We start from the raw sequence: 26,095 nt of genomic DNA, 5'->3' as shown, positions 1-26,095 counted from the left end.
GCAGTTAGCACTGTCCTTAAAATTTGATATGCACATAACTTCTAACCCAACAGTTCTGTTGATCTGTTGCAAAAATTCTTTAATATATATAAAGATGTTCAATGTTGAATTCACCCAGCAAATACTTACTGTGCCAGATGCTATTGTAGGCACTTGAGATAAGCAGTGACAAATGACACAAAGATCCTCACCCTTGTAGGCCTTACATACAAGTGGGAGGAGACAGACAATAAACAATGCATTAGAGTGAACAGTAAAACAACAAAGATGGCTAGAAACTGGCAAGTCCACGAAAAACATAAAATGGAGTTAAGGTTTTAAAATGATGGTGAAGGATAGTCCTCAAGGAAGTGATATTTGAGCAGACCTAAAGGAAGTGAGGGCGTTCACCCAGCAGATGTGAAAAACTTGAAACACCCCAAGTATGCACCCACAGAGAATGTTAAAATGTGACATGGCCATTTGGAAGAATAATCTGTGCAACCATTAAAAAGAAGGAAGCAGATAGATCAGTGTTCTAGATCAGATGCCCAGGAGAGACACAAGCAGAAATTAGGCTGTGGGAGTTTCTGTGTGAAAGTGCTGTCAGGAGGAAGCCTTGTAGGAAAGTGAATTGGGAAGCAGAACTGGGCCATAGGAGAAGCTGAACTATAATGCAGTTGTGTCTGAGGCCTCTGCCTGCCTCAGCCCTAGGGAGCTGAGGGGGTTGGGGGTCAGGATGACTCCTCAAAGATGTCTTGCATTGATGCAGAGGAGCACTTGCATGTGCTGAGACCTCTGCTGTATATTTTGAAGTGGGAGAAGCCAAGTCCAGAACACTTCGAAGTAGGTATACTTTTTAAGATTTTTTATGAAAGAAATAACAAGAAACAAACAGCTGTTATCTTTAGAGGGAAATGGGGGGTGGGGTGGTGAGGAGGAAGGCAGAGTCACAGTCTTTTAAGAGCGCCAAGCACATTTCTATTTGAAGTCCCTCATATCACAGCAAATGCAATGAAATATAGCCACATGCCTCATTAAATACATAATTTACATATAACTATGTAAGAGTTGGATTCATTTAACTACAGTTGATCCAGTTGACCTTATATCACATTTTGAATACATTGAAGTAAATATTGAATAGTTTCTATTTCCAATTGGCAAATTTTCCTTTTTTTTTTTTTTTTTTTTTTTTGTCTTTTAGAAGCAATATTTTTTTTTCAGGGCTTAAGTATTTCCATAGGGTGTGCCTGGGTGGCTCAGTAGGTTGAGGGTCTGACTCTTGATCTCAGCTCAGCTCCCATAGGCCCTTATAAGTTCATGGACTCTATTGCCTATTATGTTAGTAAGTCAGAAGTGGTTGAGGGAGAGAGAGACTGGTCCACTCTCTGTAGTCTGTGTTTTTAAACTCTTTGAATTTGATAATATGTACATTTTTTGTTTTAAAAACCAACCAGAAGGGTGCCAGGTGGCTCAGTCTTTTAAGCGTCGGACTCTTGATTTCGGCTCAGGGTCATGGGATCAAGCCCTGCCTCAGTCTCCATATTCAGCCTGTAGTCTGTTTGGGGCTCTCTCTGTCTTCTTCTGCCCTTCCCCCTGCTTCTACTCTCTCTGTCTCTCTCTAAACAAATGGATAAAATCTTTAAAAATAAATAAAAAATTTTTAAATCAAAATCAAACAGATATATCAGGAAAATGAGATTATGAGATTTTTAAAAAGTTTATTTTTTACGTATCCATTTTTAAAGGAAAAGAAATGGAAAAAAAAAGAAACATCACATTAAAAATTAAAGCATGGAGGGAGCCCTCTGAATGAGTTAGTTGATGCCCTATTTACAGGTGCTTTACTATAGGGAACCACTAGAAAGTACCCCTAGAGCTAGTCGGTCATCCAGGGTGGTGCAGGGAACTGCTATTGCTTCCATAAGTTACCACTTTGCCAGAGAGACCCTCTCAACCCCAACACTTTTTTTTTTATTTGTTTTGATCTTGGTGGAATTCACAAGATAATGGCTTGGTGATAGCACAGTGCCTTTTAAGAAAAAAAAATAAGCTGGATGTATAAGATATATCAGGAAAGTGATTATGTCTTAGGATCTGTGCCTGTACAGCAGAGGATGGTTCTAAAAATATCACCAACCCAGGGTTGTAGGTCAACCCAAGACCTGGCTGAAAGGGGCAGGATTAGAGAAAGGTTCCATTCCAGAGGTGACCTTCACCTTGCTGTCTGGTCAAAGTTAGGTAAGTCAAGTAATTTAAACCTAAGCCAGTGTTTTCAAAATAAGAAAGCTCCTGATCAAGGATATGATTTCCAAGCAGTTATAGAAATGGGACTAAGGGACGCCTGGATGGCTCAGTGGTTGAGCATCTGCCTTTGGCTCGGGGCATGATCCTGGGATCCTGGGATCGAGTCCCACATCGGGCTCCCTGCAGGGAGCCTGCTTCTCCCTATGCCTGTGTCTCTGCCCCTCTCTCTGTGACTCTCATGAATAAATAAATAAAATCTTAAAAAAAAGAAATGGGACTAAAATGATATTTAATAAACTGTAAATGACATATAAAACTTTCTCAATATAATATAGTGATTAAGTATGTAAGTTCTAGAGTTGGAACTGGGTTCAAATCCTGCCTCCGCCCCTTATTGGCTTTGGGACCTTGGGCAAATGATTTCATGTCACCAGATCTCAGTTTTCTCCGTTGTAAAATGAGTATAATAATATCCCTTTCCTCATATGGAGAAGGCTAAATGAGATAATTCACTATACTAAAAATACTTAGTTCAGTGCCTGGGACAGAGTAAGTGATCAGTAACTGTTGGCCAGGACCAAGGATTTCACGTATTTCTCCTTCCCGACCTTGTAGAACCCTGGGAAATAGATGTTATCATCCTCCTTTCAGGGAAGACACAACAGTAGATACTCAGAGAGGTTAAGTAACTCCCGAAGACCACACACCTAGTATGTGATGGAAACCAAATTCCTCCACGAGTCTCCTGACTCCAAAGTTTAGGATGCTTTCCACTAGAGTATAGGTGAGAAACGCCAGCCAGTCATTGAACGTTTGCTTTAAAATGATACAGTATCACAGCATTTGCACAACATCCTTATCTTCTTTGCAATATTCACCAATTTTTGCTGCAGTAAGTCAAGGCAGAGAGGATATTCTATATTGAAACTCCTCCATAGAATTTGGAGGAGTTTCATTTCTTTGAGGAAGAGTTCAGGATAACATGTGAAGAATCCATGCTATACTACACTATAGCATTATTTGTATTTGTTGGTTGGGTTTTTTTCCTATTATTGGTAAAATCTGATCAATATCTCTGAGCATGAATCACAATCAAAAGGCAACAGACTCCATATTATTACTTCCTTGTTCTGGGCACTAGATGTCACACTTAGTAAAGTTTTAGAAGTTATTCTTCAAAGTAGGGTGTGGTATCCTCTAAACCTTCTCTGTGAAGGTTTTAGCTTTCTCTTTCTAGCAGAATGCAGTGAAGATGTACTTTAACTAGCAAAAGAATTCAGAAAAGAGAATTGTTCATCAGAAGATCCAAGTGGAGCAAACTTAAACATGTACAAATTTTTTTATTTTTATTTATCTTTTTTTCAAAAATGTTTAAATCTCAGTTACGCCTCACTAAAACCGTGAGTGTGTGTGCGTGTCTGTGTGTCTGGAGTTTCAACATAGTATCATGTGTAATAAACAGGCACATCCCATTTATATGAACACAGAGGTAGTATTTCCCTCCAAAAACAAAGTAACTTCTAGAGGCAGTGAATGCAGACATACTCTGATCATTTGTGTTCTGAGATGGTGAGAAGCTGGTTTTCCCTCGTTAATGAATCAGACGTGGCCCTCACATGAGAAGGATATAGAAGATGAAGGAGGAGATGATGACGGCAGTGAACTTCGCTAAACCCTGCCTGTTCTCAAGGAAGGATGTGGAATCATCTTTCCTGCATGGCTTTCACAAAGAAAGTGTAGCAGACACCTCCCAGCCTTCTCAAACTCATTTATTCCCTTATTTTAGCCCACAGAAATCTCAATGAGAATCAGGGTTGTGGCTTGGACATACATTATTTCCTTTTGGAAAATAAATGTAACAAAAAATGTCAAAAAAATGTTTTAATTAAAAAATATATGTGTTTTTAAAATATGGCAAGGAGTATGGACTTGGTGTGTAAATAAGTGCGATGATATCCTATAACTTCAGTGTGTTACTGAAACTCCAGGAAGTTTCCATTGAAATGCTTGGAATTTATTGGAAGGTAGGGCACATGAATTCAAGGCTCAGTTTTAGCAGTTACAGGGCATGTTTTTTCCAAGTAACTCAGTAATAATTTGAACTGTATCTAATGAGCTACACATGAATATAGACCTACGTCTCTATGAAATTAATGTTGTAAACATTGTAAATACTGTTTCTTAAATTTCCCTCTTTCCTAGATTGTGTGTAATGACAGGTGATTTCCACTGGATATAATTAGCCCTCTGTTTGGTAAATATCAGTGCCCTGATTATATTAAGATCACTCTGATAAATAAAGTTACAACTGGTAAAATACTACTATTTAGGTTTGGGATTCATCCATTTCTCTTATTTAGGAGATGAATAATTGGTCATTTTAGCAGTGCTTTCTAAGAGTAGGTGGTTCTCTTTGGCTCTCAAACCCTGCCATGATTTGGGGTTCCCCCCACCCCATGTATTAATATTGCTGCCGTCTTGGGTTTTAACAACCTGATGTTGCCTGGGTTCCCGAGGAAATCTTTTCCTTTCTCCCTGCAGGCTAAGGGGACAATGGCATGCCGGGCTATTTCTCCTTCAAGAACTCACACAGCCACCTAGCACTGTCAGTAGACTATTAATTTTGCTGTTCTGTTTGGGAACTTGAGAAAAGCTACAGCTCATCATGGGGGACTCTAAGGAGAAAAAAAGAATTGCTCCAGAATAAAATGCAGACAAGAGTATTTATCTGTCAGGCCAGGGGTTGCTTGTGTGAGTGGCAGGGGGTGCTGGGATGAGGAGGGCAGCTCTGTGTTTACCAAATAGTTATCAAACACCCACTGTGCTGGGCTGTGGAGAATATGGGTATACTGGCCCTGCTCAGATGGGGTAAAGCCAGTGTCCCTCATCCTGGCTGACCAGTTAGAGCTCGTGTCCCCACTGTGACTGCTTCCGATGACTGTCAGAGCCAGTGGGTGCCCTTCTGGGTCTTCTCATTGATCTGCCTTTTAATTTTGACCTGTCAGCTCCAGACCTTGCACCCTCTGCACCAAAAGAGCACCCAACAGTTTGAGAGAGCGTATTGAGCCTCTGATTTCAATTCAACAAACATTAACTGAGTGTCTGTGACAGGCTGGGCCTGCAAGGAATCCAAGAATGGATGATGCAGTGCCCGGGTTTTGAGGAGTTTAGGAAAGAGGAGAAGGCCACGCTGTTCACCGCCACACTCTTACAACCGGGGTGTACACCTACAGCCTGCAACAGCTCTGGAACATGAGCTATTGAATTGGCAGACTGCAGATTTCTAGAGTATTCGTGAACCATATTTTTGTTTCCTGACAGGTCACGGATTGACAGCAGTCAAGGAAAAAGCAGGGGCCACCCTGCGGATTCATAGCGGAAACTCCAGCTCTTCCGAAGGGGCCCAATCTGATGCTGGAAGTGGAGGCCCTCGGAGTGAGTGGTGCATTTATTTGGGGGCATGTTGGGCTTGGGCTGTAGTGTGTTATGTGCACAAATGGGAGATTTCTGATTTCAGACCAGCAGGATGAGCTCTATGAGGATTTTTTTCTCCTTACCAGCAGATGTGGCCGCAGATCAGAGCCCTGCAGAAAGCCCACCCGCTTCTGCCTCCGGGTCTCGGGGTGTGCTGTCAACCATCACCAACGTGGTTCAAAACACAGTGAGTTGTTAGCTGCTTCTCTGTTTGCCCTGCGTCTCCCAGCGCCTCCTTTTGATATCTGTATTTACCAGTGACCTAGAAACATCAGAGAGAAGATGGCCTTGCTCATAACTTTGGATTAGGGTTTTGTTTTGCTTTCTCCTACAGAGTGGGCGTAACCTTGGCACTAAAAGAATAAGGGCAAAAAAAAATATTTTATGTTTCAAAGCAAAGAGCTGCTTAGAAGGAATGTTTTCTGTCTGATGTGACGGTGTCCTTTCCAACAGCTGCAAGGACAGCCCCCGGCTCGGGGAGTAGGGAGGCCTCTTTCTTAGAGCTGAGACAGCTGTTTTTCCTAGGTGGTCTGTGTCTCTTAACAATTTGAAAATGATAAAGCCATTCAAATTTTTTTAAAAAATGCTGGTAGGGAATTGGGAACAACATCCTGAGATGTTTCTGAAGTGTTTCCAGATAACTAAGACCAACATTCTTACCCCACCCCTACCTCCCAATTCCTACTCTCCCCCTACCTTAGGTAAGCCTGAATTTATCCCCCACCCCAGACCCTTGCCTGCGTCCTGAAGAAGCAACATAACACTGATGAACAGAGATGCCTGGGTGGCTCAGCGGTTGAGCATCTGCCTTCAGCTCAGGGTGTGATCCTGGGGTCCTGGGATCAAGTCCTGCATCTGGCTCCCAGCATGGAGTCTGCTTCTCCCTCTGCCTATGTCTCTACCTCTCTCTCTGTATCTCTCATGAATGAATGAATGAATGAATGAATGAATGAATGAATAAATCTTTAAAAAAAAACAGCACACTGATGAATAATGCAGAAAGGGGGAGTCACTCCAACTGAGATGACACAACTAGCTGGTCTTCAGTGCCAAGAAGAAAAGGTTTATTTTCTGCTGTGTAAGACCAACCAACTAGTTTTTCTAGAAATATAGTTGATGTCCAACTTATTCATTCATTCATTTAAAAAGAAAAGTGGTCAGCTGTCACTGTGTACCAGGAGCTATGCTAGATGCTGGGCATATGTTGACAAATAAGACGGCATAACATTCTGGAAGACAGAGACAACTCAACAGGCAAGTACAGTGCAATGCAGGAAGAAGAGAAGGATGTGGACACACATGTGAGGGTATCTTACCCACAATTAGAAAATACCTGCTCTTCTTGAAACTTGAGGTCCTCTAGACTAAGTAGGGTGAATGAAAAGCAGCAAATATGTTTCAGGAGTACATGTCTACAGTGTGGGGTGGATATGGTCAGGGATGGGGAGGAGCACCTTCCTTATCCCTGGTTGTGAGACATGCATTCATCGTCTCCCTGAGCAACAAGGCAGGGCCCTCTGAGTTTGTCTTTAGTACCTCATTTCCTTTCTGTGTTTCCTTCTACCTTCCGATACTTCCTTTTCCAAAGCTCCAGACGCTCCCACCAAAGTCCCTTAATCAAAGTCCCTATGTCCTTCCTTCTCCCATTTTATGCTTTACCAGCGTACTCCCTCATAGGATGTTAAAATAAACCAAATTAGGCAAAAATATAAATTGCTGATGTATCCCATAGTCCTTCTACAATATGTGTGTGTTAAAATCTGTTTTATAGTGTGACTAATTGATTGGCTCCCAAATCTGAAAACAAAGGCTAAGTGTCTGAGATGGAAATGACTACTAAAGCATATTCAGTGAAGTCTAATATTGCTAATGAAGCATTAATTAAGAAGATTAGAAATATATATAGGCAATGATATAATAATGTATATCAATTCATGTAAGGTGGAAAAAACACAGATGTACACATACTATAATTGTAGTTGTCCAGTGGGAGTATCTGGACAGAAGTTGCAAAGAAATGTAAGCAGTTCTATTTATATGAACAGTTTATGTGAGTAAACCTTGGTTGTTTTAATCTTTCTTTTTTAAGAAAAACAATGACTGACAAGAGGATTTGCAACAGGATAACTGTATGATAGAACAGTTTCCAAAGCCAGTGGTATATGGAAATCAACCTGTCTTATTTCATGAATATACTAATTATGGGCGGTTATTACTATTTTCTGAAAGTATGCAAGAGCCATCTGAAACAGCCTAAGGGTCTTACACTCCGAGGCCCTAGATTAAAATTCAGTAATTGGCAAGAGTATCTGACATTTTAATAGACTGCTCCAAATAATTCTGTTACTTGGGTTAACATTTTTTCAAACAAAAACAGTAATGGGATCACCTATTAATTTTTTGTCTTAGATACATATCTACTCATACACACAGAGCCAGCAAAATTAATCCCAAATTTGCTTTGGCTTTTCCTAAGCATCCTTTTTAAATAATATCATATATCCTAGAAATTATATGATTTATGCTTTTCCAAGTAAAAGAAAATAGGATTAAGCGAATATTAAATCCCTGATAAGAAAAAATTGTGACTTTATATTGATTTTAATATTTGAAGACGGTGCCATTTAGGAGTTGCTGACTGCTGTGGAATAGCAAAAGGCAAAAACTAATCTCCTGCAATTATCTCATCTGCAGGGTAAAAGTGTCTTAACGGGCGGTCTTGACGCTTTGGAATTTATCGGTAAGAAAACCATGAATGTCCTTGCGGAGAGTGACCCAGGCTTTAAGCGGACCAAGACACTCATGGAGAGAACCGTTTCCTTATCACAGGTGGGATTATATACTTTTGCAACGTTTTCTTTCAGTCTGTAAAATAAATATATTTTATTCATCTTTTTAAATAGGTATTTTAAAGCACATGACTTAAATTCAAATAACATAGGATAGTAGAGAATGAAAATTGAGTTTCTAATACACCTCTTTCCCCAGCCACTTGGTTTCTCATGGGAGATAAACACTGTTAAGAGCTTCTTATGGATTCTGTTGAAATTATCATAAAACTATAGATACGGGCATGCGTACGTGTGTTCATGCAATAGAGGTACAGATACACACATATCTACCTTTTCAGACAAACGGTAGCATACTAACCACACTCTTTTGTACCTTGCTTTATTTATTTAATGATTTCTTGAAGATTATTACGTTTTTGCCATTTGTCTCAGTCCACCCAGGCTGCTTTAACAGAGTACTATAGACTGGGTGTCTTACAAGCAACAAACACTGATTTCTCACAGTTCTGGAGGCTGGGAAACCCAAAATCAAGGTACTGGCCGATTCCGTGTCTGGTGGTGGCCCATTCTGGTTCATAGACAGCTGTCTTCTTGCTATGTCCTCACATGGTAGAAGGGGCAAGGAGCTCTGCGGGGGTTTCTTTTATCAGGACACTAATCCCATTCATGAGGGCTTCACTCTCGACCTAATCCCCTCCCAAAGACCCCACCTCCAAATACCATCATGGCGGTTAGATCTCAACATAAGACTTCAGGGGAGACACAAGCCTTCAGTTTATAACACTATTGTAGGAACACCTGGGTGGCTAAATGGTTGAGCATCTGCCTTTGGCTCAGGTCATGATCCCCAGGTCCTGAGATCAAGTCCTGCATTGGGCTTCTTGTGGGGGACCTGCTTCTTCCTCTGCCTATGTTTCGGACTCTCTCTCTGTGTCTATCATGAATAAATAAATTAAATCTTAAATACACACACACACACACACACACACATATATATAAAACACTATTGTGTGTATTCCCACTCTACCACTTTCTAGTTACATGACCTTGTGCTGGTTACTTAACCCTTCTGTGTCCTGGTTTGTTCATCTATACAGTGGTTATAACATCAATACCTACTGATAGCTTTGAGGTAAGGATTAAATAAGTTCACATAGTACCTGACTCTTAGCAAACACTCAGGAGTGCTTGTTATTGTTATTGTCATTACACGTCAATATAATAGTTGGAAATGGTATCTCATTGGAATTTTAATTCATAGTCCTCTTACTATGTACAAGGATGAGGTTCTCACAAGTCCAGCTTTAAAGTTTTCCAGCCCTCCTTGAGAAATATGATATGAGGAATTGAATCTATGGGGCGCCTGGCTGGCTCAGTCAGTAGAGCATGCGATTCTTGATCTTGGGGTCATGAGTTGAAGCCCTACATCAAATGTAGGGCTTACTTAAAAAAATAGAAAAGGATTTAATCTGTGTTTTCCTTACTTATAGTAGTCAAGTAAATTAAAAATAGTATTTCTCTTATTTTTTAAGTATAAAACCCTAATACTGAACTTACTTTTATAGACGGCACATGCCCTGTTCATATTCCAGAGTACAAGCACACCACCCATCCCCTTCCTCCCTAGCGGTCAGATACACCTCAGTCCTTGCCTTCCTAAAATCAAGAGCAGCTGATATGGCCCTGGATTTTGTAAATTTTACAGGCCGGACAAACACATCTTCTCACGGCTCAGTCCCAAGAAGCCACTAAGGAGCTATCACTGACATCATGTTAGTGGCAGTTCCTGAAAGGGTTTGGTCTTAAACTGTTTCCTCTTGTCTCTTCCGGAAAAACACTCACATAACCACTCTGATATTATAGCTCAGGTCAGAACTTGGCGGGATCATCTAAACCACTACCCTACTGATCCTTAAAAAGAAAACAGATTTATATGAATCAGGTCATTAATAGTAGATGTTGCAAAAAACCAAAAGCAAAACAAAAAAACTAACCCCCGAGGATCAGTGTGACTGAGACCAAAAAAAGGTCTATCTTTTGCTCCTACGATGTGAGTGTTCCTATTCAGGGACTCTCTAGGCAGCCTTTTTTCTGAACTCCTATCCTGTGGCTCCTCCATCCTAAAATTTTTTACTTCTACTCTCACAAAGAGGGGAAGGTAGGATGGAGAGGGCTAGATGGGACAATGGAGGACTTTACCCTCATTCCTTTGGCCAAAACTTATCACATGATCTACCTAATTCAACTCAGGCGGGCTGAGAAATATAGTTTAGCCATGTGTCTAGGAGGAAGAGGGTATTTGGTGAGCTTGTAGGAATATTTTTTGTCACAGACTTTATATTTACATAAAATTTATATATACATATATATGATATATTATATATCACATGTATGAACATATAAGCATTCATATGTATACATAAATAAGTATATGTGAATATGTATAAATTTGATTCTAGTTGAGAAGCTGTATGGGAAAAATGTGACCTAGTCCAGAGACTGGCTAACTGTACTCTTCTTTGGTTTCAATCTATACACCTGTAAAATGGAGAATTGGATGTGGTCAGCTTCCCAGATAACTGTAGGTTTGGGGCCACTTTCACAATTTTTATCAGGCTATTGCTAAAAACTAAGTAGCAACACTCATGTAAATACGTCACCTGAGAATCCACACTAGCCATCTGCAGTGTTTATTCCCATCACACATTGGAAAAGTGCAACGAGTATGATATACATTCTGGGGCACACTTGAGCATGGCATCTCTAATTCCCCTGCCTTGCTGAAACTGGATCACCACAATACTACTGACTCCATTCTCCTTCCAAACAGTAAGTTTTCATTCATTTATTCATTCATTCATTCCACAGATGCATTTCGAATGTCCACTCCGTGCCAGGCACTGTTCCAAGCACTTGAGATACATCAGGAGCCAAAATAGATTAAAATCCCTGTCCTTAAGGAGTTTTCATTACAGCTAGGAGAGACAAACAGACCATCAACATTATCTAGTATTTTAAAACATGATTGAGTGCTGTGGAAAAAAAAAAGAAAAACTAGAGCAGGAATGTGGGAGTGAGGAGGCAGGTTAAGTATTAAATTGGATTGTGAGAGGATGTCATGGAGATAACATTTGAGCAAATAATTGAAGGAGATCAGGGGCTTGACCATGTTGAAATCTGAGTGATGCACATTCCATGCCATGAGAACAGCTTGTGCAAAGGCCCTGAGGCAAGACTGTCTAGTGTGGACAAGGAACAAGGACGCTACATGGTGGGAGAGGAGTGAGCCGGGAGGAGAGCTGTTACAGATGAGGCTAGAGTGGTAATGGAGAACAGGTCATGGCAGATCCTGGAGGGCATTTGTAGGGACTTTGGGTTTTGCTGTTAATGAAATGGGGAACACGTTACAGCATTTCCGAAAGAGGAGTGATGAGCTCTGACTGTAACAGGATCATTCTAGTTACTGTGTTGAGGACAGACTGGGTGTGGGAAGGGCCCAGGGCAAGGAGACCAGGTGGAGAGAGGGTGTCCCAGCCCAGGCTCTCCCAGAAGTAGAGGCCAAGGTGGCCTTAACGCGTGAGGATTTCATTAGGGGAAATGCAAAGAAAGGAAATGGAGGTGGGGGGTAAGAAGGTCGGGGGGTCCCTCAGATCAAGATGCTAGCCTGGCCCCAGAGAGGGGCAGAGGGCAGGAGATGAGATGGAAGCGCCCAAGGTGCCCGTGTCCTCAGGAAGGCCCAGCAGAGCCCTGGGACAGTCCGTGAGCTGAAGGCGCTGACAGAGGGGTCCCCATCTGCCAGGACGGCTCCCCGCAGTGTCCCCGCTGCCCTGGGACTGGATCAGGGAGCGCGCCCTGGTGCTGGTGGAGCATCCAGACCCCGGGCATCCCCCCGCATCCTCGGGGCCAGGGCTATTACCTGAGCAGGAGGAAGCCGTGGCGAATGCAAATTCCGGGGAGATTCTGGAAGGTCCCCCCAGACTGCCCAATGGAGGGAACGCGGGGTGTGACATACGGAGGCAGCAAGAGCGCCTCCTGGGTCATCAGCCCGAGCCCTGGCGGGACGAAGCTGTCACCCCTGACTTCGGGAGCTCTGCTGGGATTTTCCGCATCCACACGACATAACCAGGGGCACCCGAGGTGTTCCTACACCAGCTCCCGGAACTGGCCCCTTGTCCTGTCCCCGTGGCACAGGGTCCCCGCCCCCCCCGGAGGGGCCCACAGGTGCAAGTCTGCAGAGCTGCCCAGAGGCGGGAAGACTCCCACGCCAGAGCCGCTCCTGTGCTCAGCCCATCTCCCCTGGAAAGCCGGTTCTTCTCCAGGCAACCTTAATTTCCCTGCAGCTTTTTCAAGGGCATCAGAATCACTGCAGAGCGACCTTTCCTCCCCCTTCGCTTCATCCCTTCCCCTCGGTCCCAAAGCCCAGGTTTAGAGATGGGAGTTGTCGTAGGGAAAGGAAGCGATTTCAGTGTCCAGTTGTCTCGTTTTTACCACCATCGCGGAGCCAGAAAGATCAGTGGGAACAGTGGGGTTTTATTGCTAAGTGTTAAAAAACCCCAGTGGTAATTTGACGAGGTTGTTTTGAAAACTTTAAAATTCAGAGCTTGTGCGTATTTAGTCTTAAAGACCGACAGAGGGGAGAATTCTTTCTGCAGCCCAGGGAGTTTTTGGCTACCAGCCTCAGGAACCCAAAAGGAGAAGGAGCTTGATTGTTTTATTGACCCACAGTAAAAACCACAGTCTGTTCTCCCATTGATCTTTCCCTTGTGAACTTGTGGCGGCCACTGTGTTTATGGCGTTCTCCTTAGATACTAAAGAACCCTATAAACACAATGCCCAGTAAACTTAATGAGGAACCAAATAAAAGATGCTTAGAATCACAGAAAGCAAAGGCAGGAAATTGGGATTGACTGAGGGACTCGTGTTCATTTTGTTCTCTTTATGTCATCAACAAAAAAGAAAACTGGAGAAAAATTTTGATCAGCATGGAGAGGGATGCCGTTCACAGTCATCCTTCTCAAGAACTGATAAGCTCCTATTCTTGTTTATACTCAGTACCTGATGAGGAATGCATGATGAGTTTATATTTTATTAATTTTTTTCATCAAAGATGGTTAATAACCACGCACATAAAATTTTCAAAATAATGTTAACTCAGATCAAAGCAGACCAGCATGTGGCTGCTCTGAGGTCGTCCTGGGTGCAGAAGTTGCAATGAACCCTGTCACAATAGATGAGACTTTCCCGGTGCACATCAATTTGCTCATTATGGAAAATTTGGGTATTTTAGAAGATAAGAAAATCACACACATGGAAAACACTTTGGCGGAAAGCATTGTTCGCTCAGCTTCTGTGTTGCTTCTTTCCAATCCTGTTCCCAGGCAGAGAATTTTTGCTTTGTTTTGTTGCATACATAATGAACATGTAAAATTTGAAGTGGAATATTATGTAAAAATTGTCGGTAGAGTCAATGAAAGAGTCATTTTGTTAGAAATTCCCAAGCGACTAAAACCTACTCTTCACAAATACAAAGCCAGCCCTCATCTCCTCCTACGTCTTACACAGGAAATGAGTAAGCGCTCATTACGAGCACGATCTAGTGCACAAACATTGTGTGTATTTCTGCAGATGTTAAGGGAAGCCAAAGAGAAAGAGAAACAGAGACTGGCCCAGCAGCTCACGGCCGAGAGGACTGCACACTATGGGATGCTGTTTGATGAGTATCAAGGTTTGTCACACCTGGAAGCCCTGGAAATTCTATCCAATGAAAGTGAAAGCAAGGTATGGTCACTTGAAACACCATGTTCACCAATGTGTTTTCTTACACACAAAAGAAACAAGAAAATCTGCCATTAAAATATCTCATTTTTAGGACCTCATGAGTATTGTGCTAGGGTCACAAATATTATAAAGCCTGATGACTCCCACATGCTCCATATTATTTCCTCTCTGTGCTGTGCTATGACCCCGCCCCAGCCCCGAAGAGGGCCAGCAAAATAAGAGTGATCCTTACCCCCAGGCCAGGTCACCACTTCCACCCAGTGAAAACAAAGCATCGAGGTTTCTTCCAGACTGCAAAGTTTTGGGGTTTTATGGGCTAGGTAATGATTTATTCACCTGTTTGTTAAATTGCCTGCACAAAGAGCAGGATCATCTTACTGGGAGTTAAAGTTCTTTTTGAGACTGTTCCTAAACAGAAACCTGGGAATTTCCTAACAGCCCTGACCATTCACATTCCCCCATTGGGATCTCAAGAAGCAGAACAGAAATAACAGAAATCAGCAGAGTTTGGAGATTTTTTTTTTTTTCAAGTATCTATGTGGGAGGGAGGGTTATTTAGCAAATACTCACATGGTACTTATATAGTCACTCTTGTAAGCAGTTTAAAACTATTATTCCTGTATATACAGCTCTTCTGTGTGAATGTCAGGCTGACTATACTCTGGGGTATTTTTCCAGTAGAAACCACAGGCCAGCACCCTCTGAGCCTTCTGGGAGAGGCTCTGGGTCATCTTGGTGACATCGCTGGAGGGAAGCAAGCCCTCCGGTGAGAAGAGGAAATTGGAAGTGAGCTTTAGAACAGAGAAGTGATTTTTTACTCTCTCTCGGCCACATCCTCTAAGTTTGGACTTTAAAGGGTTGAGACATTCTTGATGCCCACCTAGGCAGGGAAAAATGGCATCTGCCATGCAACAGGCAACTAAGAACCAAACAGGATGGAAATCCCCCTCCCTCCAGATTACTGAGTTACTATCTGTGTTTATTTCCTCGTGTTATCCTGGAGTCATCAGTGACAGTCTTCCAGTTAAACTGTTAAAGGGTAATTTTTTTAAAAACAAAATCATACCTCATATACAGATACAAAATGCACACGAATTAAAGAATTTGTTTAGCCCCTTCATTAAATGAAGGAAAGTAGATGTTACAAGTGGTTCAAGGGAAAAAGCCAACGCGCACATTTGTATGGAGTAGAGCAATTTTGCAGTGCATGTGCAAATGGGCATAAACCTCGTTTTTCCACAGGAGGTGAGGTTGCCCCTCTGCCTCCGGAATCTATTCACATGTCTGTGGACAAGAATTATTTTGCACTGCTATCAGCTAGCTACAATCTAAAGAGTTGTGAAATTGCTCCCATAGACTCAGATAATCGGTAACGTATGCTCTAAAAAATGCAGTTTTCCACGGAAGCGTAAATTGTTCCTCCAAAAGCTGGGTTTTGAGTCAGACATTATGTGATCAAATTACTCAGTAATAGTATATCCAAAATCAGTAGCTGCATGATTTTGGACCCCTCTCACTTCAATCTCCTTATCCAGGAAATGGGAATAATAATAAAACCTGTCTCATAGGAATATTAAAAGAATTCAATGAGGTAATCCATGTGAAGCCAGTTGCAGCTTGCTTAGTACATAAATTCTCAACAAATGTTAGCTACCTTTTTATACATATATGTATATGCAATGAATAATGTCGATGACATCTTATTTTTACATGCATCCTTATGTTTTATATGTGTGTGTGTGTTGTTATTATTAAAAACATGACAGGCATGCATGGTGCCTTGAAGTTATCATGCTGGTAGAGCGATTCCACTCTGGTGGGGTCTGTTACAGGTCTCATCTGGGAGAGTTCCAGGTTCCTGGAAAAGAGCCCCAAAGGACTGATGTTGCTAGGAAGGGGGTTGGGTCCCTGGAGGGATGCATTCCCCTCTGTCTGCACACTGCTCCTGCAAGCTTTGCTTCCTTTCCCCCAGCCTGGAGATTTTTGTAGTATTCATGGTAAGGAATGCAGAATGTTTTCTTGGATTAGTAACGATAGTTACCGGGTGCTATAATAAACAAGTCCTAAAAATGTATGGGTCAAAACCAGTAGGAGTTATCCTCAGTTCTGTAACAGTCCAAGATGGGATTGCCTGGTCATCAGAAGGCTTTCTTGCCTTAGGGATTCAGGGGCCAGGCTCTGTCCATTTTATGTCTCCCCTCGACTCATCCAGATGTTCACAGGCTCCTGGCCAGAATACAAATGGAGACTCCTGCTGGGGTTGTCAGATTTAGCAAATAAAAACACAGGATGCCAAGTGAAACTTCAACTATTTATAAACATTAGATACTTTTTTAGTGTAAATATGTCCTGTGCAATATTTGGGACACACTCTCATACTAAGATAATATTCATTTTTTTATCTAGAATTGTTTATCTAGAATTAAAATTTAACTAGACCTCCTATACATACCAAATACTTTCAAGTTAAAGGACTTTTGGGGTACCTGGGTGACTCAGTTAAGTGTCCCTTCGGCTCAGGTCATGATCCCGGGGTCCTGGGATCAAACCCTGCATTGGATCCCTGCTCAGGGAAGAGTCTGCTGCTTCTCCCTCTCCCTCTGGCACTCCCCCTGCTTGTGCTCACATGCTCTCGCTCTCTCTCAATCTCTCTGTTAAATAACTAAATAAAAATCTTTTTTAAAAAAGTTAAGAGGACTTTTGAAACAAGCTGTTAAAGAATATATTATAATGACTTTGAAAATCAGATTCCCATCTAGAATTCTCAAACTCCTCACGTTTCCATGCCACCCTCCTCCTGCTCTTATCCCTTTATTTCCAGCTGTCTCTCACTTCAAGGAGCTTTATGTGCACATGTGAGGATGCCCTGGTTTACGCTGTACCTGCAGCCCTGCAAACAGCCACCTCTTAGCCATCCTTTAGACCTAGGGATGCACCCTCCAGTGGATGGTCCCAACACAAGGAGCACAGCCTGGCAAGAGATCCATACAGGCTATGGAAGGGTAACTTTAGTAACATTAGTACTGGGCACATCCCTTTGGGCCTGTGGCCTCCCGTATGTCTGGGTCACCATCCTCTAGAGCCTCCTTGTCATCTTTATTCATCTTTATCCTACCAGCGTAAGGACAGAAGTGTAGAGGGTACACTCCCATTTTTTAAAAATATTTGTTTAGTTTTAGAAAGAAATAGAGCATGAGCAGGAGGGGCAAAGGGAGAGGGAGAGAGAATCCCAAGCAGATGCCCCACCTAGTGTGAAGCCTATTGCGGGGCCCGATCTCACAACCTTGAGATCATGACCTACCAAGAGTTGGACACTCAATCAATGCACCACCTAGGTGCTCCTCAGTCCCATTTTTTAAATTTTTATTTATTTATTCATGAGATACACAGAGAGAGAGAGAGAGAGAGGCAGAGACACAGGCAGAGGGAGAAGCAGGCTCCATGCAGGGAGCCCGATGTGGGCTCAGTCCCAGTTTTTAAGAGCTTTGGCCCAAAAATGATACACATCACCTCTGTTGACATTTCATTGGCTAAAACTGACACACTGTATGGAAATATAAGGAATTACTATCATTGCTATTCTAGGAGATTGATTCTAGGAACAGGCATGGCAATGTGGTACACTATAACTCTTAAGAAAACACCTGATAATTTTTATTGCTATTATACTCAATAGCTAACAAAAAAGTAAACAAGAGTCTTCAAAATGGCGCCCCATGCTCCATTTCAGGGAAAAGATTGACAAGGCAGACTGTCTATCCTTGTGTTCCCGGCAACACTTAGCACTGTGCCAAGCATCTAGTCAGCATTCTATGAATATTTATTGAGGAGTGCATGATTATTTATTATTGGATGAAGTAAAGACTCATTGCTCATTACCTTGGCATTAATGCAGTGATCTAGAAGGAAGCAAAAGAGATACTGTGGCAGAAAGATGCTGACAATAGAGTCCTGTGCTAAAAAGAACCCCACCCAGTGGATGCCCAAAGCATAAAACCCCAGTGCATTCCCTCCCAGAGGGTGGCTACCCTCCAGAAGACATGGGGAAATCATAATATCCCACATGTGTATATACATTTTCACTAGTTTTGTGCTCAAGCATGTGTTCAATAATTACCTTTTAATTTTACTCTTAGAAAACTAATGTTTAGAAAATATATCTGAAGTATTGGAATCTGAGCACCTGGGTGGCTCAGTCAGTTAAGTCTTTTTTTTTTTAAAAAGTTCTTTTTTTTTAAAGATTTTATTTATTCATGAGAGACACAGACACAGGCAGAGGGAGAAGCAGGCTCTCCGTGGGGAGCCCACTGCGGGACTGGATCCCAGGACCCCAGGATCACACCCTGAGCCAAAGGCAGACGCTCAACCACTGAGCCACCCAGGTGTTCCTAAGCATCTGCTTTTAGTTCAAGTCATGATCCCGAGGTCCTGGGATTGAGCCCACATTGGGCTCCCTGCTCGGTGAGGAGTCTGCTTCTCCCTCTCCCTCTGCCTGCTGTTCCCCCTGCTTGTGTTCTCTCTCTGTCAAATAAAATCTTAAAAACTAGTCATTATGAATATTTAAAAATAGTAATAAAGTGTAGGACTCTGCTGTGGGCCTATCTAGGACACTGAGACCTAATCATGAGTATATGAGCTGAAAAGAAGGTTCTGGAAGGGTCAGAGCAAAAAGGCACGGTGGCAGCCATCAGGCTGAGAGCATTAGCTTGCACCTGCTGAACTCTATAACTAATGGGTTTTGTGTTGATGACTTCCTGCTAAGCTTCTCCTGAGCCTCCTTGCCGATTGCATTATGCCCTGGTGATATTCATTACAATTTTTAGGAAAATGGTGCCTGGCATCCCTGATTCCCTCTCTGACTCTCTCCTTGTCCTGATGTGTGAATCTAGTACCATCATGAATATTAAAACATATTCCAAAGAGCATGCGGCTCCTCTGCTGGCTCTCCCTCCAGAGCAGGTGTTTGACCTGCAGAATGAAAACATAAAAACCTTACTACTTTACGGATTTTTTTAAAGAGTTTATTTATTTATTTGACAGAGAGTACATGAGAGCACAAGCAGAGGGAGTGGCAGGCAGAGGGAGAGGGAGAAGCAGGCTCTCCGCTGAGCAGGGAGCCCAATGGCGGGACTTGATCCCAGGACCCGGGGATCATGACCTGAGCCGAAAGGCAGCTGCTTAACCGAGTGAACCACCCTGGCACTCCTATGTAGAGTCCAACTTCACTTTTTATATGGTTCTCCATGTGCTCTGGCCACCTTGGAAATTCATATCAGTCTTTAGATTCACAGAGGATGACTGGCCAGGCGTGCAAGTAATTTTTAAGTGTTTACAGAGGACAGTTTCCAGAGAAGGGCTCTGAAGACCATAAGCAGCAAGGATGTCAGTTCACACCTTACCCTCTGAGGACTCTCCCTGCCCGCCCTGTCGCCCCCCTAAGGAGAACTGAGGTTCCCTCCTGGTGCCCCGTTACCACTCCACTCACCCCTGACACGGCGGTTAGCAGCTACCCTGGGCCTCCCACCTCCCGCCTGCAAGATCTCTGAGGAGAAAAATGTGTCTCGTGTGTTTTTGTGACCCCGGTTCCAGAACCCACATGTAGCAAGTGTATATGTATGCGTATCTGTATACATAAAACATTTCTCTATGTGTTTGTTTACACGTATATGTATTATATATACGCATATGTTCACATTATTATATATATACATAATATGTATGTAATTTCTTGACCTTCACTACAAGCACTTTTCTTTAAGTTTATTTTTTTCTTAGTAATCTCTGCAGCCAACGTGGGGCTTGAACTCACCACCCCGAGATCAAGAGTTGCATGCTCTTCCCCTTGAGCCGGCCAGGCATGCCTACAAGTACTTTTAAGTACATTATTTCATTTAACCCTCAAAATAACCTTACAGGGTAGATGCTATGCTGTTAGTCCTCATTTTACAGATAAGGAAGGAAAGGTCAATAAATTACCCGAGGGCACACAAGTCACAAGTGAGGGGCTCCTATTTGAATTCAGAGTTGACAGCCCGCATGTTTTTAACCACGAGGCCAGAAGGGCCACCACCACTATTTATTCAGCCGCTGCTGTGTGCACCTGTGGAATGTGTCTCATGTTCGCTGTTTGATTTTCCTCACAGAGGATCACAACGAAGAGTAGATCGCACTTGAAAATTTTAAAAACTGAGGCCCAGGGAGCTTATGGAACTCAGCCCATTCAACCCGGCCTCGCCCCGCCCCCCCACCGTCCCCCACCGATCGCCTCAGTCCTGGGAGAACCGGGGACAGCTGGACGTAAACATGATTAACAGGAAGAAATGATGACAGTGATGCTGACCTATTTCTTTTTTCAGGTTCAGTCATTTTTAGCATCACTCGATGGAGAGAAGCTGGAACTCTTAAAAACTGACCTAATTTCCATTAAAGACATCTTTGCAGCCAAAGAATTAGAGAATGAAGACACTCAAGAACAAGGTAAAGGAAAATAAGCAGTGAAACAGCCAAACAAGCTGTTAATAAAGATCGCCCTCTGAACAGGGCAGGATTTCATTCAAGTGCTCCTCCTCCTCTCCTCCCCACACTCTGTGCACCTGCTCTCGTGACAGGAGCAGGCCACGTAGATCTATCATCCTCTCTCCTGACAGAAGCATCTTTATTGCTGTGGTGGGTGGCACAGTTCCTGGCACATCACAGGCGTGCGGTACACACAGAGGGTCGAACGAACCGAGATTGCGGTGGGCCGAGCCAGGCCCTGATGACTAGAGCTTATGCTCTGAGATCTAACTTTTTTATCTGCATGCGGTGAGCAGGTCTCTCAATGGATTTCTTTTTATGTTTTTTTTTTTTTTTAAAGATGTTATTTACTTACTCATGAGAGACACACACACACAGAGAGAGAGGCAGGGACACAGGGAGAGGGAGAAGCAGGCTCCATGCAGGGAACCCAATGCGGGACTCGATCTTGGGACTCCAGGATCACACCCCGGGCCAAGGCATTGCTCAACCGCTGAGCCACCCAGGCGTCCCTCTCAATGGATTTCTTGTTACATTCTTCTTACTATGTTTCACTTATATGCGTAGGAATTAAGGTGTATTTGTAAGTGGCCTGCTGTCCACCTAGAAAGTGGGGTTCTGACAATGGCACCCAGGGCCTTGGGGTGTGATGTGTCAGATTGTCAGACACTGCATTGAGCCAGGTGCATGCCCCTGAGAATCCTCCAGCCACCCAATGGCCAGACCCCAAGGAGACCAGGACCTGTTTTGTCTTCCCTGAGAGGGGAAAAAGAGTTTTCAAAGTTAGACATGCTTAAGACTTACTTGAGGTTGGGCACCTAGCTGGCTCAGTGGTTGAGCATCTGCCTTCAGTGCAGATCATGATCCTGGGGTCCTGGGATCGAGGTCCGCATCAGGCTCCCTATAGGGAGCCTGCTTCTCCCTCTGCCTATCTCTATGCTTCTCTCTCTGTCTCTTATGAATAAATAAATTTTTACAAAAAAAGAGTTATTTGAGGTTGCCCATTTAGGAACAGAAGATAGCAAAACCTTTGCTGTGTACAAGGAGAGTGATTTCTTACTGGTATTATCACCTACCCCTGCAACCACAATTGTTTGAATCATGCTGACACACAGGTCAACCATGGACACACAAGGCTGGCTTCTCCTAGGACTGTCTCAAAGGTCCATTTGAAACATTTTCACCACTAATTGGCTGCATTGGCCTAGAGCAAGTTATATAACCTTTCTGAAACTCATTATCTGCACCTATAAAACGGAGACACTGATGCATATTCCCCAAGGCTATTGTGGGGCTCAGATTAGGTAACGTACGTAAAGGTATATTGTACAGAGCTTGTCACACAGAACTGCTCAAAAATGTGAGCTGGTATTGTTATTTCAAGTGCTAAAACAAGGTAGGGAAAATAGCAAAAGTACGATAAACCATAGTTTTTATTTACGATTGTACTTGCTGTTACCCTCACGCAGAGTACCGATCATGCTCATTCATCCCAGTTGAGTAGCTGGAAGTGTCTTTGTGTCCAGGTGTGTTGCATCCCTTTAATCGAAGCTCAACCTGGAGAGCCAAGTGCGTCAGCCTCAACGCTCAGGGCAAAATTATTCTAAGTATTTGCAAACTGTTATTTAAATACCATCTCTGGCTTTAGTCTCCCATACTGACCTTATGTGCCTTCAGTGTAATGAGATTTATGCTCATTGCATCAAAATAGAAGACTCAATTATACTGAAGAATAGACAGAGGCCAATAGCAAAGAGGCTGTTGGAGAATAATGTTTTGGGGCATTTGTGTGTTTCACAAGAGTCACAACGGATGACAGCCTCTGTTTTAATAATGAGAAACTAAGACGCCAGCCACCAGAGTTCATACAGGCATTATTATGGGCCCACGGTGAACCAGTAGAGCTGCCTGTTTTCCAGAGTAATGATCACCCAAAAAGATCCAGGTAATTTTTCTTTGGTTTCCTGATTTTTAAGGGAGACCTTGATCCTACAGGGTGTGTCATTCAGAAAGGGTAAAAAGATCCCAGATTTCTCCTAACATCCAAGTAATACTGTTGCCAGTGCAAGTCATCCCCAGCTAGCACAATTTCTTAGAGAGGAACCTTGATTCAATACTTCTAAATAGAAAATGTTACTACATCTGATGTGTTCCAGTCTTAATATAGAGCCTCAGTAAATTGGGATTTTTTTTTTCATATGACAAAAAAAAAAAAATTGAAGTTGTGAACAGCATGCTTAAATGGTAGACTGGTCTTTTCTTAAGTGACAGTACCCTGTTATCTCCCAGAACATTTCCATTTTCCCAAAGGGCATCTCCAGATTATCAAAACACTATTAATTTTAATTAGCTTAGTTTAATAAATAAATGTCAAACACGTAAAGAAAAACTGGGAGGGAAGAATAGCAGGGTTGTCATTAAATCAATCCAATTAGGATAGTGTGACAACTCCAGAGGTGGAGGGATTATCTAAAAGCTATAAAGAGGAATCTCATCAGTGGGGGTGAGCAGACAAGCCAGGAGGAAAACTCGGGGAGAAACCAGAGCATTTTCATCCATTGTTTTTTCTTGTAAGCATTTACCTTTCTAAAAGCCTCTTAACACCTTAATAATTCATTTGCAAGTGTTGGAAAAATGCAACAAACTGTCATTTTTAGATAAACTCCAGTATCGGGCTCCTCTGCATTTGATAGCGTTAGCTAATGATCTGTAGGTTTGTCTTTCCAGCAGCATGTAATTTTATCACACTGCCATGGGTCTCTAATTTGGTTTACCACTGTTGTGAAGAGATTTTAAGAGGCTATTTTCTACTTTTATTGCCTTGGTGAAGATCTGGACCATATGTACGAACCAAGAGCTGTAGTAATAGGTATTCTTTATTGCAACTTTATTTATCATCTGTTCTTATCCACTTCCATTTTTTTCCTGTGACTTTTTTCCCTAAAATCTTTGCTAAAAGTTTGCTAAAAGTTAAAACCTTTCTGTTTTATAGAATGTACATTTTTAAAATATTTATTTATTCATGAGAGACACACAGAGAGGCAGAGACATAGACAGAGGGGGAAGCAGGCTCCCTGCGGCGAGCCCGATGCAAGATTCGATCCCAGGACCCCGGGATCACAGTCTGCGCTGAAGGCAGACACTCAGCCATTGAGCCATCCAGGTGCCCCCCAAATGCACATTCAAAAGCTGGAGCTATACAGAGTCCTGGCATCCTAATTTATTGGTGATGATTCCCCAATATTTTTAATCTCTCAGTGTTTATATCTTTGTAGCACATAACAATATAGTTAGATAAAACTAGTGTTGACAAAATACTTTCACATTTGTTGTATGATTTGATCCTTACAACAGTGCTACAGCTGAGATGGGTGGGTTTTATTAGCCTAAATTTACAGGAGGGTGTGGAAGCTGCGAAGACCCATGAGTAGCCCCTCCAGGCCACAGAGTCTCTGAATACAGGAGCTGGGGTTAAAACCCACACCTAAGCCAGGGCTCTTTCTGCCCTGCAGCGTTGCCTCATACAGAATGAGAAGGACCAAGCAGTTTGGGAATGAGACCTAGGCCATGCTGCCCAGATATGTCCCTGCCCCCTCTTACTTTGCCTGCTTAGAGAGGAAGAGACTAAGACCTCTGCCCAGCAGAGAGAGTGTCTCAGCTTTGTGTGTGTGTCTCTCTCTCTAGTCCTCCATCTCTACTTCTTTTACAAGTAGCTAATGCCTTCTCATTCTTGAAGACTAGGTTCAGGTATCATCGTCTCCAGGAAGCCTTCTTAACACCCCTCTGAGGACAAGATTCAATACTGGAAAAGCCTCCTCAATCAGTGCACTTACCTCTTTGGATTATAATGATTTGCTAGTGTCCCCTTCATCCTGAACAAAGACAGCCATCTCTCTCCCTCCACCCCCAAGGCACACACCTCTCTCCCCCCCACTGCCCCCCTGAGCAAGCCCAGGAACACAGCCTCCTGGACTTTGCACTGGTGAAGCCTCTGGCTGGAAATCTCTTCCTGCACCCCATCCGGTGTTGCTCACCTCTCTCCTTCATCAGGTCATTACTCAAATGGCACCTTGTCAGTTGCCCACTTGCTTTCCAAACCCGTCCCTGTTCCTCTTCCTTGGCTTATGCTTCTCCACAAAACGTATCACCTGACATATATGTCTTACTTCTCTATTCTATTTATTAATCTGCCTTCCCCCCTGAGGTTATATGGATTCAAGGTGATAATAAACGGATTAAGCCAAATGTTTTGAACAAAGACCTACAGGTTACCCTGGCTATCTTCACGGGCTGCTAATTAGCCTTTTGTCTGTAAAACAGGAAAGAGCACATGCACACAAGTGTTAGATACAGTTTTTCTCACGTGGCTTAGCTTTTGCTGAAGCTACTGCCTTCACCCACTGATGTGAGCCAGAGTGTTTTGAGATCGTGTAATCAGGGCAGATTAATGATGCTTTTATTTCCCCCCAAACTGGTGGTTAACCCATTGTGGAAACAACTCTTTAGCACTTTGAAACTCTAAAAATGGCTTCAACCCATAGATATAAATGAGGAAAAGAAGTAAGATTGTAACTTAAAAATCCCTCTTTCCGGCCCACCAATGACATCAACTTATTTTTATTTGATGACATATTATGCATAACATGATATATGGGGTCTGTATGTTATTCTCTATAATTTATCAACAATTTATTTAATAAATACTCATGTTAGTACCCACTATGTTCCAGGCACTGTGTTAGATGCTCTGGATTCAAGAATAAGCAGAAACAAATACCATGTCCATCCTTAGATAGCTCCCATTCTGGAGGGAAGGCTATTAAGAAATATTATAGGACCAACAGGTGTCCTCGGAAACCTTGTTTCTCCAGAGACACAGTGTAGTTACATCAGATAGTGTATGGCCCATGGAGACTGGTTCTGCTTGCCCAGCACTGGGGCTCTGTGGACATAAAAGGGTGCCCTGGGTATTATTAGGGTTGCAGTGCTCAGCATAGCAATCCTCCAGGGTGTAAATACAGTGTGGTCCAGGTCTTCTAGACCCGAGATACAGCATTCATTTGTTCATTCAGTCATTCCTTCAACAAATAGCTGCTGATCACCTATAGCTGTAAATAAGACAGATAAGTCCCCTCCCCATCCTCATGCTGCCTTCAGGCCAGCCTGGGACACCCCAGCTAGAACATCGAGCAACAGGGCTAGGGCAGCCCCTCACACTGCAGCAGCTGCCTGCTTGACTGTCACGCTTGTAAGTGGGCAGCTCTTAAGCTGCCCTCTGCAGCCGGGGTGGGGATGGGGGTTAGGGG

General features: G+C 42.9%; 1 protein-coding gene across 4 annotated transcripts in view; it reads left to right on the top strand.

Annotated features, from left to right (window-relative positions):
• The window catches only part of FAM114A1 (family with sequence similarity 114 member A1), a 70,180-nt gene that overhangs the window by 28,128 nt on the left and 15,957 nt on the right, over positions 1–26,095 (top strand). For 2 of the 4 annotated variants that reach the window (XM_025437332.3, XM_035714513.2), the window contains exons 4-8: positions 5,551–5,664; positions 5,790–5,890; positions 8,398–8,532; positions 14,121–14,273; positions 20,630–20,750. In XM_025437332.3, coding sequence (XP_025293117.3) covers positions 5,551–5,664; positions 5,790–5,890; positions 8,398–8,532; positions 14,121–14,273; positions 20,630–20,750 — 624 coding nt within the window. Of the gene's footprint in view, positions 1–5,550; positions 5,665–5,789; positions 5,891–8,397; positions 8,533–14,120; positions 14,274–20,629; positions 20,751–26,095 lie in introns of those variants that run through there. The other 2 variants (XM_035714514.2, XM_035714515.2) reach the window with 2 other exon arrangements.

The sequence above is a fragment of the Canis lupus genome, chromosome 3, assembly GCF_003254725.2.
Source record: "Canis lupus dingo isolate Sandy chromosome 3, ASM325472v2, whole genome shotgun sequence".
Taxonomy (NCBI): Eukaryota; Metazoa; Chordata; class Mammalia; order Carnivora; family Canidae; genus Canis; species Canis lupus.
The sequence above is the reverse complement of the archived record's forward strand: the minus strand, read 5'-3'. Positions and strand labels throughout refer to the sequence as shown.